This window comes from Cottoperca gobio, unplaced genomic scaffold, assembly GCF_900634415.1.
Source record: "Cottoperca gobio unplaced genomic scaffold, fCotGob3.1 fCotGob3_42arrow_ctg1, whole genome shotgun sequence".
In the NCBI taxonomy this organism is placed as follows: Eukaryota; Metazoa; Chordata; class Actinopteri; order Perciformes; family Bovichtidae; genus Cottoperca; species Cottoperca gobio.
In genome coordinates this window covers 772,077-785,728 of record NW_021167006.1, presented here as the reverse complement: position 1 = coordinate 785,728, position 13,652 = coordinate 772,077, and the positions used below count along the sequence as shown (strand labels likewise).

The window sequence follows — 13,652 nt, the reverse complement described above, 5'->3', positions numbered from 1 at the left end:
CCCCCAAGCGACCTTATTTCAGAGAAATTTGACAATGAAAAAGAGCATTTTGCAAGTCAAGGAAAGTCTGGTTTTGCACCAACACTAGCTATCTTAGCAACTTTACTGTGTTCGACACACAGATGTCACGTTATCTGACCTTAATGTATTTAATCCAGCGAAAGAATGAGCAAGACGTTCCTCATGTGAGCACATCCCAGTTCCTCAAAGTCCAAGGTGACCCAAAGATATTCAGTTTAATATGTTTATATTTATGTTTATATAATGCACAAAATGTGAGGCTAAAAACTGATTTTTGCATGAAAACGATGAATCGATGATCAATTAGTTGCCTAATTTGTGCAGCTCTGAAAGAAACGATGAAGCAGATCTCTCAAAATGTTTTCCTTTAAAACTTTGAAGCCACAAATTCTAACACATTTTCAACTGTTTTCATAGGTCGAGTACAAACACCAGTTTACCTGCGAGTAAAGTCAGCTGGTCTTCATGTGTAAAATCAGCGGACTGCCCCTTTAAATCGCCTCATCACCTTTAAAACACCCTGGAAGTTTCCGCTCGAGTGAATTATTCCACAGACGTTGACAATCATTAAACACCAGTTTACAAAAACACAATTATAAAGGAAGTTAATATTATTCTGTTTAATGAGTGACACAATTCAACATTAGATATATTAAGCAGAGTATATATAGTTTATAACATTTCAAAAGTCAGAAAGTATACCACAGCAGCAACTGATCTTCCCATTTACCACATGCACTTTTAAATCCCAATTCTGTTCACATCTGCACACTTTGCACAAACATGTCTTTATAAAGTAGGCTGTGTTATACAGAATGTAGTTATATACTGTATGTATGCATCATTAGATACTTCAAAAATGACTGTAGCTGAACTACAGAGAACCGGAGTCTGTAAACAAAAAGATTCACACAGGAGACGATGCTTCTGCGTGAAACAAAATATACTTCAAAAGTTACTGTAGGTGAGCTACAGAGGCCGGAGTCTGGATAAAACACAGTAAACATACACACTTACATATACACACACACACATGCATACAACAGTTAAATAACACATTTGCAAAATGTCAGAATCAACAACAGCTCGACAGGAATAAAAACACGAAGTAATCCAGGATGTATTTCTAGATTCTGCGGCTTTGAGTGCTTCTGTTTTGTACAATGCCATGTGCACGCCCATCCCTAAAGAGCAGCTTTTAAGTGTTCCCTCTGCGTAGTAAGAAAGTAAAAGTCCTGCCCACAAACCCATTCCACAGTCTGTGGTTTGGTGTGGGAGCTTTAAAATATCCTCCCGCTCAGCTTTACATCTTTCTGGAAAAAGGTTTTTCTTTCTCACTTGCGCAGTGTTGTTATTCCAGGACGTCTCCAGAACAATGGGACCTTCTTGTTCCTTGAAGATACATCCGCCTCTTTAAAACCTTCTGCTCTGCAACATCGTTCTGCTCATTTCAGAAGTGATACAATTGCACTAAAGAAAAGTGCTTTTTAATTGAGTTTTTTACCCCGAAGTGCTCACACACACACACACACACACACACTCACACACACTCACACACACTCACACACACTCACACACACACACACACACACACACACACACACACACACACACACACACACACACACACACACACACACACTAAAATGCCCAAAGTCGGTAAACAAACAGTGAAAACTAAAAAAGGTAACAGGGGTGATAAAGACTTCACAGCTGCTTGAAGGAAAGTGACACCGTAAAACAAATATTATAACTTAAACTGATGCAGAAACAAACATTGGGAAGTATTTTCGAACTATTTAGATTTTTTTTAAAGATTAAATTACAATATGCAACACAAAACTTAATTTGTTTTTATTACTCTTGTGCATAATTAGCTGCTTTACTGTAAATTGTGGTTATGAGTATCTTCCTGCAGCTAAAAATACACCTGTCAGCTAGTTTATGGAAGATTTAAGCACAAATCTATTTAAATACGGAAATAATAATTGTATTAAAACTAGATTTTGTGGCCTTGTAACCAAAGAAAAACCCTCAATTTGATTTAAAACAGTGCCCCTTTAAAGGAAATTACTAAGTCTTTTTTTTTGTTTTAATAGAACTATATTTTTGTGTTTTTTAAAGATTTACGTCTTTGGTGGGAACCAATGCAGTTGGGATTAGTTGACAACATAAATATAGAATATAATCCTTTTTCTTCAAGGAGTTTTTAGAAAATGGGATCCAGTTTAAAAAAAGAAATCAGATTATTCACGATCTTCCTAATTTGCGGCAAAACAAAAGTTGAGATAGGAAACCAAAATGTTATTTGAATCCCACAAGCGTCGATGCTTCTCTTTGCAGCATCAATTCATCCAACATATCTTGTGCAGAGGTATACAAAGTCTTGGATCAGAGGCAATATAAAGCAGTTTCTGTGTCGAGTGTGCAGCAGCTGCACCGTGTCACACTCGTTTGTCAGTGTTTTATGGCCAGGAAGTGAGAACTGGCTGTGCAGGTCTATCGTAGGTGCTCGTAGCTCTATCAACAACCACACCTCACCCTCAGACGTCCAGGCTTCCACATTCCACCTCCGCCACACCAGAAACTCAGGCTCGACGGGTGGAGACTGAAGAATTCATCAAGACTCTTTCAGCAGCCCAAGTTTCCTCAAGGCCTCCCTGCGCGATTCGTCCGTCGCCCCCCGTCCAGAAAACTGTACAGTGATGCCTTGGGGACGAAACATGGAGCTAGATCTCCGCTTGTGTTCAGGGGACAAGGCTCGCTGCGCTGGTTTGTTGGTAGTAACGCCGCTGTGGTAGGAGTGCCGAAGAGGTCTTGGGGCCGGGGTCGGAACTGGAGCTGGAGCTTTGAAACTCCTTGCCGGGCTGTCTGAAGGGTGATTTAACCCGGAGGAGGGGTTGAAGGTTCGACTCTTTCCTCCGTAACTGTTAACCTCAATGGGTAGCAGCTCTGGTTTGGCGGGCAACAGTTTGACTCCTGTCCATATGGGAGCTGAGGATGTCGGGAAGGTTGTTCCTGGGCAGGGCTACAAGAGCAGGGGTCATGACTTTGGTCTTTCCTCCGTAGGGGTTGAACTCACTGGGGTTAGCCAGCGCAGGTGGGAGGACTTTGGGTTCATGGCTAGTTGGAGAAGTTGCTGGTCCGCTCTTGGAAGAATGAGAAGGGTTGACTGCGATAGATTTCCCCCCGTAGCTGTTTTGTTCTAGCAAGGTGACCTCAGGCGGAGGAGGTGGAGGAGGTGGATAGTAGCTGCTATGTGTGACTGGTGGAAGCGAAGCGTTCAGTTGTTTGTTTCTCTCATCATACCTCCTGAGGGAATCTGACCGTGAAATCTCTGGTTTCCTGTCGACGTGAATCTGGCTCTGACGTGGCGTCGTAACATTGGCTCCTGACATTTTGGTACTGGTTTCTGTTGTTGTGGGAGCACTGACCTCCGCAGGATTGACACTGGTTTCTGCACCTGTGGGAGGATGCAGAGAGTTGCTGTTAGGGATGTCGAGGAGCGACATACCCCCAGACATGGCTCGGTTCCTGTTCAGGCCCAGCTTAGACAGGGCCTCCATCCTGGATTTGTCTGGTGAGGGGTCTTTGAAGGAAATACTGCGAGTGGGAGTATTTCGAGGCATCTGCTCCACTGTCGGCTGAGGATCCTCCTGCAGCAAAGGGTGTGACGCACCTGTTAGGTTTGCCAGCATCTGCGCACGTCTCTCATTGATGTTCACATTAGACACTGGCTGGTTCTGGTGCTCCTTGTTGCCGTGGATCACGCTGATGTTAGCAGGAAAGCGGTTTGGCTTAACAGAGGTAGGAGGACCGTGTTTAACAGAAAGGTCGCCGTTGTGGCTCGGTGGATTGTCGGATTCCACGCTGGAACGGCGGAGGAATGAGGAGGGATGGAAGTTAGAGGTTCCCCCTGCCTGGTTATCTGCTATCTGCTGGGCAATCAAGACCGGGGTGGGGATACAGCCTGGAGGGTGGTAGGGGGAGTGGCTGTCTGTCACCCCATAGCTGCCGCTTGGTAAGGGGGGGTTGTACTCTGAAGGCAAGCTGTCCATCACATCTCGCCTCGGCTTTATCTCGAAGTGGCTTTCAGGGTTCTGCACCATACTCTGAAAATCTGGGAGGAACAAATTGCAAGGTGAAAATCTGGGAAAGACTACAAGCTTCAGTCCCTTGCAGGATTCTACTGTTGTCAATGAAGTCCATAATTCTTTATATTTTGATTCATAAACCTACATATTTCCAGAATCCTGGCTAAAACCCTGCATACAGGAAACGACTGTACGCTACCTGGACTGATGGGATTGAAGATCGATTCTTTGGTCTGCACCAAGTCCAGTTCTGGGCGGACCAGGTATATAATATCCTGGTCTTTGGGACTGGGAGGTCCTGCCAATAGGGAGGACACGACGGGAGTCAAGATTGGGGTTCCATTGACCGTTTCGACCGGACGGCTGCTGCCCTCTGGGGGCTTCCTCCGGTCGTTTTCCTCCAGACTCTTCTCCAACGAGATGATGGTCTCCTCGAAGAACTGGAGGCACTCCTGCTCCTCCTGGCTCAGGGATTTCAGCGCATCGTCTTCCTGTCAAGGCCGAGGGACAGTATGATATTACTTAACATGGTAGGATTACATTTTTCCACTATCTTTCCTTCGTCAGGGTGTAAGGTGGTTTCAAATGCCTTGATATACATGTACTTAAGGCAAATCAGCTGTTTGGCTGAGTAAAATAGATCCTTATAGTTTGTTTTCTATTCATTTAGCATATTCTGTCTGTTCTCTTCGGCCCAGATGTCAAACAAGTCAGTTCTTTCTCATGTTAACCTGTCGTTTACTTGTATGCATCGCAACAAATGCCAGCGCAGGTTCACCTCCTTCAACTGGGTCGTATTATGTTCTCACTGCAATTATGCCGCACTAGGGTTCGCTTGGAAGCGCTTGTTTTGGTCCGCACCAGAGTACGATTGCGCCCTTTGCTTTCAAAATGTAATATACTGCGTATCACTAGTAGTATGTCCCTTACAGTAGTACTGTCTGTGTAGAGTAGTGTGGGTCAACACATCACCACCGTTGTATGATAGATAAGCCTCGCTCCTTTGCTTTTTATTTTTTACTATCCATTTGTTTGACATTTAAATAACTTCAGTCCTTCTACTTGTTTTTAGTTCCATAACACACTGTTACGGGGCATTTGCTCTTCAAACATCCGTGTGGTTTGGCTTAAATAGGTGGACTTGATCTTTATCAGGACTGAAAAAAGACCTCAAAGGGAAGCAGCAAAACCAAAAGTCACCGAGTGTTGCTATTGGATAGCCCATTGTGTTATTCTTCAGTGGCTGCACTGTGTGGAGCTGGACAGGTAGCCGTGGAGGTGAAGTCGAGATGGGGAGAGAAGAGAAGAGAGGGGCATTTGAGCTAAATTTAGGGTCGGAAAGAAGTTAGGAGGGTTGGGGATGCAGGAACAAACAGGCCTGTGTTCAGCCTGTACACATCGACTACTGTATGAGAAAGTCAGAGCGGATGGTTTGCAACCTCAAGAGAAAAGTAAGGATAAATACGGTGCAACAAAAATGAAGGTATCTTACGATATTTACCGTACGAGGAACAGAAAGCGTAGTATGAGACTGGTAACACAGCTTTACAGTGCAACACTCGCCTACTGGATCATCACGTCTCACACAAACGGTGTTTTACTATAATTACACAGCCAGCAGAACACAAGGAAGCTGCTCATTTGGGTCTATTTCAAGGTGATGACCTTGAGCTCGCGGTTGACATAGCAAACAGTGTTTGTTGCTGACATCGGTGTTATGTAAAAAAACAGAGCATTGCTTTTGCTTCGCACCTTCAGAGACAAAGACACCTGCAGCAACACCCAACTGAAACCAACGTGAGAGAAACACAGATCTGCTGGTTTCAGCTGGAGTCAATGATGTCTATTGTGGGGAAGCAGCTCAGGAGCTAGAAAACTGCAGCTCGACCGGTTCAGTCGTGTTGTCAGTGATAATGAATGTCGTCCCCCGGGCAGGTGAAGGGATTAACTTGTTGAACAGGTGTAATTTCTCAGTGTCTGTGAAGACTGAGATGCATTGTGTAAATCCAGAGTGTCAGTCTCAGTGTTTGCTGTGTTTAAAGAGACAACAGAACAACTCATGGTGTAATGATACAAACCTGTGTCCCCAGAGATGGTCAATAAATCAGCTTTCTTTATTCTAGTTGGTAATTATCTAACTAATAGGAATAGTTTGATGTTTTGGGGAAATAACGTTATTTTTACCTCCGCCAAAGAGGTTTTATTTTCAGTTTGTTGGTTTGTTTGTGTTTGTTTACACAACTACTTGCTTGATTTTCATGCAACTTGGTGAAAAGGTGAAACATGGGCCGGTGAAGAACTCACTACACTTTGGAGTGGATCCGAATCACGGGGCGGGTACACGTGTTATCTTTCACTGACGGCCCTGATGGAGGTCTGCGCTGTCCGAGTGCCCTTCTAGAATTGTTACATTTATATTTAGTTATTTGGGGGCTTTGATATAAAGGTTTGTTTGTATTGTTATCCGTAAAAGTCCAAGAACATCTCAAGTCTAGTTCAGTATTGAAATACTTACGCCTGGCCTGGAGTTTCGCCCAGCGTCCCCGTTGACCCTGTAGTGGAGCTGAGGGTTGGCCTCCATGGTGCGAGGGTCAGAGGTCAGAGGTCATCCCATAGGGGGGGGGGGTCGGCACTATGACAAAATCACCAGAATCACATCTGGTCTCGTTCTGAAGAATCATCTAATCTTGTTTTCAACGAGAGTCTGGAGACACAGAGAGGAACGAGACGTCAAACACTGTAAACATACTCCATTACACGTAAAGGTCCTGCGTCAAAAATGCATTATTTACTCGAGATGGAGCTACTTTAACTACTTTAAATACGGTTTAGTCCAGTGGTTCCCAAACTAGGGGTCGGGCCCCTCCAAAGGGTCACTAGATAAATCTGAGGGGTCGGAAGAAAAAATAAAAGTCTGATGTACAAAATATATTAATTTTAATGGATTTTAATCAAATGTCTTGTTTCATCGTGAAATGTTGGAGAGTTTTTACCTCTTTTGAAATCATGTGAGAAGTTTAGACGGGAAATGTGTCTTTGAAAGACTTTCAGCTTTGTCTCCTAAAGGTTACGTTTCCATACAAGGAAACTGCATCGTCAATTACGCTTTGAGGAAAAGGTATTTTGAAAGTTGAAAACGTAGTAGCCTAAATAGTGAAAATGAGTAAGCGAGGCACACCTGATGGACCAGTTCACCTGGAACAGGTAGCTGTAAAACAGGCTCCTGGAGCCGAAACCTCGGAGCTCTTTGAGCCGACACATTCCTCTGTGATGCTGCGCTGATAAAACTTCAGAAGAAGAATAAAACAAAAAGGTTCCTTGTTGAGGTTTGAAGCCAAAAAGGAGCAAAAGTATCCAGAACTTCTGCTCACGATGAGACGACGTCATCGACAGTTCCTCGGTACACAACGAGGTCACCAAATAAACCCAAGACTTTATTTTACACACATTTCTGTTTGGACATGAATTTACTCAAAAAGCTGGAAGAAATGTTATTACCGAGTTTTAAGGTGTTAAATTAAAGAGACTTATTTTGACCCATTCTGATTCAGTTGTAGTTTAATTGTATTTAATACAGCACTGACCTGACCCGGTACAAAACAAACAAACATGTCGAGATAAAATCCTCTTTCTGTTTCTGTTGGGTCAAAATGAAGTTTCTGACCCAGTGTTTGTATTATTCTGGATTTTCTTTTGGTTATTTACCAAAACTCAACATTTGATTATTTCGACCTTGTTCTATCATTGTTTTTATTATTTATACGAATTAAACAGCAGCAAAGTGTGTGTTTCATCCAACATGCCTTAATATTCTCACAAATTTAAATAAAATTAATAAATCACATTATTATACATAATATTTTTGGGACATTTCTGATATATTAATGTGAAATACTGATTTCACCTCTTTATATTTCAAAATAATAGTTTTATTAGAAGAAACTTTTTGTTATACATTCTTAAAGAAAACTAACCCAGAGTACAGCCCATTCATAAATGTAGCTGTAGAGCATGAATATGTGTATCTATAATAAGTAACGTTATTCATAAAGTACTTACGTAAACAAATATATAAATAGTTTAAAAGTTATACAACAGCAACATATGAGTAAAATCACAATAAGTACTGTTAAATAAAACAATATAAAATACTTAAAATAATCAATAGAATGCCGAAATTATTTAACAGATAAAAGTGAACATTTTATATTATTGGATCTGCAGGACTGTCATATAAATAAATATAACAATATAATATAAATATATAATATGAAGTATTTTCACACACATACCCAGGAGCTCCACAGATCAGTCATCCTAAAACCTAAATCCTCCTTCAGATAAACAGCAGCATCAATATTTATCTCTGAAAACTTGTAAAAGAATTTATCTTAAAGTCCAGCTGCTGTTGCGCGCTCGGAGAGCTCCGTCTGCGTAATGACACCACCCCGGCACATTACGCAGCACTTTAAAGCACCACGAGGAAACTCCACCCACAGCCGTCATGAGGGTGTGTGTGTGCGTGTGCGTGTGTGCGTGTGTTTTCATTCAGGTGTGTGAACAAGTGTTGTGAGGTTACTGTAGTGACACAGTGGAAAGTTATCCCACTCACACCCACCTCGGAGTTTCACTAGGATGGGTTCAGGAGCTGTGGGACATTTAAGCTTTGTCATGAAAGTAACATTTTACAGTAACAAGTGCTGCACTTAAGTACAATTAGGAGGTACTTGTACTTACCTCTAAGTACATGTATTTTTATGTTATGCTACTTTATACTTCCACTCCACTATTGTACTTTTTACTCCATTAAATACTTTGCAGATTCAGATGATTAATTATAAATGATATATTATTACATGTTAAGCAGTATGTACTTTATACATAGATAACGTGATGAACACATTAATGCATGAATAATTATAATGCAGTAATATATATCTTATATCTGCTTATTATGAATAGTGATTTTACTTTTGGTACTTTAAGTGTATTTGTGTTTTACTTAAGTAAAAATTTTGAACGCAGGACTTTTATTTGTAACAAAATATGTTTACACTTTAGTATTGGTACTTTTAATGAAGTAAAACAGATTCGTCACTGCACAATACTCCTTGTCATTGCGTGATCACTTTTATTGGTGTAATGTAATTAAAGTTGTGTTGTAATGTAGAGGTTGATAGTTTACAAGAATTTAATCATTAAAAAAATGATCTCAAGTTAAAATATGTCGGACAACCACAGAAACATAATTTAATATCTTGATAAAAATGGTTAATCATAAGATAAGTTATCTTGAGGTAGCGTGATAAAGCGGTGTTATTTAAGACACATAATCAGTTACCAATACGACAAGTTCAATAAATTGGCACATACATTTGGTAAATGTTCAGTACAAAGTCCAACTATTAAGACAAAATAACTTCTGAGAAAGTATTTAATCATTGACAATACGTTAAAAGAAATGATTGCATGACTCGTGATGTTTGTTTTGAGCGCCACCTGTAGGCTGAAGCCTGGTACTTCAATCCTTCACTGTGTACTACAGTATAATATGTGCCTACAGGATATATCATTTATAATTTAGTGTATTTCTTATTATTATTTACAAGCCATTTTAATTTTAATATTTAGCCGTGAATTGTTATTATTTTATTATGTAATTAAACACTTATTGTTTTACTGTATAAGTGAGTTCATTTAGAGATTTGCAAGCATAAAAACAAGGCGATCATGTTACTCTTGTTTCCCAGTTGTCCCTAAACGCACCTCCCGTCAGTCGCTCCGGTCTGCGTCAACAACCGCTCCGGTGTGTCCGTTTGTTTGTTTCACGGGTTGATTCTGCACGTTACCGGGAGCAAGACCCACCGGCCCGGCTGCTGTCCACACAGAGGTCCGGTGAGTCTGCAGTTAACGGGTTATTAACGTCACTGTTGTTATTATTCTTAGTTAAGTTAAGGGAACTTGCGTAGCCCGCTAGCTAGCTTAGCTACACGCAAATGCACCATTAAGTGAAATGCGCTCATTATCGGACACTGAGCCGTCTGGCGCACTTATTCCTCCCTTTTTCTCTTAACCCAGCCACCACACACTCTAATGTCAGTGCTTAAGCATACCTGCTGTTATTAAATTAAAATGTATTCACGTTACATCCCCTATATCGAGTCATATTAGTGGAAGTAGCGAGCCGTGGAAGGGGGTTTGTACGATGACCGATAATGGAAGCAGGGTTCCCCCCCTTCATCAGTAATCCTACAGCATGCGAATAACGGATATATTTTAGCATCTTTGAAAGATGATAAACGCGTTTTTTTGTAGCTTTTTCGCTTCTTTCAGTTGGTGTATTTATGTCGTTGTGATACAAACGTTACAGCTAACAGAAATGCTATATGTTAATGTTAGCTAACCTAATGCATCGTTAGCATTAGCTCGACATAGCGACGCAACGTAAGCTGACACACAGCGAAGATGATGCGTTCATGCATCTTTCATGTGTCAGGTAACACCCGTTAGTTTAACGTTAGCCCCCCTGCTCAGTACTTGTTAGCATGTTAGCATGTTAGCCTGCCTGCTAACAGTTCACACATGCTAGCAACGGCTAGCTAACCTAATGCTAGCTGTTACTGCGCCCTGAAACAGGTGCTTTAAAACGCAGCCTGTACAATGTGAGTTATATAAGTACACATGTAATACACATATTAATAACAATACTTTATTTATACAGCACGTGCATAGTGTAGTGAAGAAACAAGGGGATAAATTAAAGCAAGTGCAAACAATAAGAACAGATATGCTAAGAATATTATATGTAGAAAATAGAAATAAAAATACAACATGTAAAAGATGAGATTAAAATAAAACGAGGCATTTGAAAAAGTGCAAAAATACACTAAAAAAATATGTTTTTTTAAGTTTAAAACTCTTAAATAGAAATGCAAAAGAAATAGCATCAAGTAAATATATATTATATCTTTGGATATAGCTCATTTTAATTACTTTATTTACTTCTGGGTATCTTAATCTGCAGCCTAATAATACGTTATAAAGTATTAATTTATATTTTGTATTAATAATCTGAATCTGTAAAGTACTAAAGTTGTCGTGTAGTGGACATTTACCTCGATCGTGTACTGACGTTGAAAGAAGTAGCATAAAAAGGAAATACACAAGTAAAGTACAAGTACTGCGTTACTTCCCACCCTGGTGCAACAGCAGAATATAAAAGTGTGTTAGTTTTTAATTGACGCTTTCTCAAATTATTTAGAGAAAATTGTATTTAACGACTATTTATTGTTATTGATTAAACCAGCTGTTGATGAGCGGATGTTAAAGATGCATCTGGAATGACCTGATCCCCATCACAGGTCCCTGCAACACATGTTACAGCTTCAGAATGACAATAAAAGATATTTCTTCAGCGTCTGCAGCTGGTCGTTAACGTCCGCTCAGCTCTTTGAGGTCTGAGTGTTTCGGATGACGTAAGGCTGCGTCGTAAACCCTTTAAACGTGCGGGATGAGCCTTTACTGGCCGGCTGGAGAAACTGGATCCTTACCCAGCATCCCTCAGCGTGTCCGGTTACCGCGGGCACGCCGGGACTGGTGTCCATGGAGACGGGCAGAGGGGTATGGGAGGGAGGGGGTTGGTTTGAGGCGGGTGGGGTTTCACCTGAGTTTGACTGACAGCTGTGTGTGTGTGTGTGTGTGTGTGTGTGTGTGTGTGTGTGTGTGTGTGTGTGTGTGTGTGTGTGTGTGTATCTGCAGAATATCTCGTCCTGTTTGAGATCTAGAGCTGCAACAAACGATTATTAATCTGCAGATTATTTTCTAGATTAATTGACGTTTGTTCTATAAAATGTTTGCATGAAAACTTAATTTACCGATGAATCAATTATCAAAAGTTTATCGATCGTTTCTTATGATCTTGTTTCTGCATTCACATAGTTCCTGATTTTAAATCATACATTTCAGACTTTTCTTTTCACGTAAAGTCGTTTTATACCTGAAGGTATATATATATATATATATATATATATATATATATATATATACCTGAAGGTATATATATATATATATATATATATATATAGTTGCGTGTGACACAAAACATTGAATTTGTTTTATTTACTGGTTACTCAGTAAAAAGATGTTAATGTAGTTTCTCTTCGATCTCAGATGTCAGATTGTCCTTGAATGCACCGGCAGCTCTGTCACACTTGGAGCAAAACAATTACGCAGCTGAAAGTGAGCTGTGATGAATCAGGTCACACTACAGCCGGATCTTTAAATAAACTGTGAGTCACGCCAGCTTTTATTTGTCTTCTCGAGCAAGTCGCTGAGTTTCATCTTCTGTGTGTGTGTGTGTGTGTGTGTGTGTGTGCTCAGTGGGGGACACACCCACTCTGCACACACACACACAGAAACACGGCAGGGTGAGCAGGTGGGACCGGTGTGCTGAGGTAAAGGTAGGACGGCGAGAAACAAAAGGGATGATTTGAGCAGCACGAGGATGATGGTGGAGAATCTCTGGTATGAGAGTAGACTCGATGCGTGGTGGAGGAATGTGTCGCAGCTTCCTGCTTCAGGAAGTAAAGTTCAGCTTCACAGTAAAACTCTTTCCTGCGTTATAAACCTTCACAAGTGGAGAACGAAGGACGGACGCTTGTGTAATCTGAGTTTATTTTTAGTTTGTTATATTATTGTAATTATAGTGTTAATAGTTTTTTCTGGATGTTTCACGGTAATCAAATTAATAAAAAAAAAAAAATATATATATATATATATATATATATATATATATATATATATATATATATATATATATATATATATATATATATATATATAACACTTTAAAGAAATATCTTTATATATTTTCCCAAGAAAGATTATTTAAAAAATATATTTATTGCAAATGTAATAATAATAATGTCGTGTGTGTAAATATAAAACTTCCGGAGTGTTTACATTATGCAAATCTCTCGGACGGGCGTTCTCACTTCCTGTCAGTCAAACATCAAAACATCAAACATCAAAACATCAAAACATCAAAACTTAAATGTTATTTTGGATTCATGTAGTTATCGACTGTTAACAGCAGATTAAAAGATTAAAGGGTTTATTTAATATAATCAAATAATGTTTCCTCTCTCCCTTTTTGTCCCCCCCCCTCTCTCTCTCTCTCTCTCTCTCTCTCCTCCTCCCCCCCTCTCTCTCTCCTCCCCCCCCTCTCTCTCTCTCTCTCTCTCCTCCTCCCCCCTCTCTCTCTCCCCCCCCTCTCTCTCTCTCTCCTCTTCTCTCTCTTTCTCTCTTTCTCCTCTCTCTCTCCCCCCCTCTGTCCTCTCTCTCTGTCTGTCTCTCTCTCCTCCTCCCCCCCCTCTCTCTCTCTCTCTCTCCCCCCTCTCTCTCCCCCCCTCTCTCCTCCCTCTCCCCCCCCCCCTCTCTCATCCCTCTCTCTCCCCCCCCTCTCTCAGGGTTAGGACAGTCTTTCCCTGTCTGTGTTTTTGCTGAGTCACGTGTTCACCTGTAGACCGTCGTGTGTGT

The 13,652-nt window shown here is 40.7% G+C and overlaps 2 protein-coding genes across 2 annotated transcripts in view; one reads left to right on the top strand and one right to left on the bottom strand.

The window, feature by feature from the left end:
- Positions 1–2,957: 2,957 nt before the first annotated feature.
- proser2 (proline and serine rich 2) lies at positions 2,958–8,662 on the bottom strand. The gene is made up of 4 exons (XM_029428003.1): positions 8,408–8,662; positions 6,631–6,819; positions 4,315–4,606; positions 2,958–4,141 (listed from the first exon to the last, which is right to left on the bottom strand). Exons 2-4 carry the CDS (start codon positions 6,694–6,696, stop codon positions 2,958–2,960), a joined length of 1,542 nt encoding a protein of 513 aa, XP_029283863.1. The 5' UTR covers positions 6,697–6,819; positions 8,408–8,662.
- A 1,206-nt stretch (positions 8,663–9,868) lies between these two features.
- LOC115006000 (rab-3A-interacting protein-like) overlaps positions 9,869–13,652 on the top strand; it is a 9,655-nt gene continuing 5,871 nt past the window's right edge. Inside the window, exons 1-2 of the mRNA XM_029428002.1 lie at positions 9,869–10,010; positions 13,583–13,652. The exon at positions 13,583–13,652 is cut by the window's right edge and continues 58 nt beyond it. The gene's annotated coding sequence lies outside the window, so the exon portion shown is untranslated. The remainder of the gene's footprint in view (positions 10,011–13,582) is intronic.

Excerpts from the sequence above, each read along its gene's own strand:
- proser2 (XM_029428003.1), bottom strand. The coding sequence starts at position 6,696 with ATGGAGGCCAACCCTCAGCTCCACTACAGGGTCAACGGGGACGCTGGG. Across the intron at positions 4,607-6,630 it reads GGCGAAACTCCAGGCCAGGC|GAAGACGATGCGCTGAAATC; the intron begins GTAAGTATTTCA and ends CGGCCTTGACAG. Across the intron at positions 4,142-4,314 it reads CTTCAATCCCATCAGTCCAG|ATTTTCAGAGTATGGTGCAG; the intron begins GTAGCGTACAGT and ends TGTTCCTCCCAG.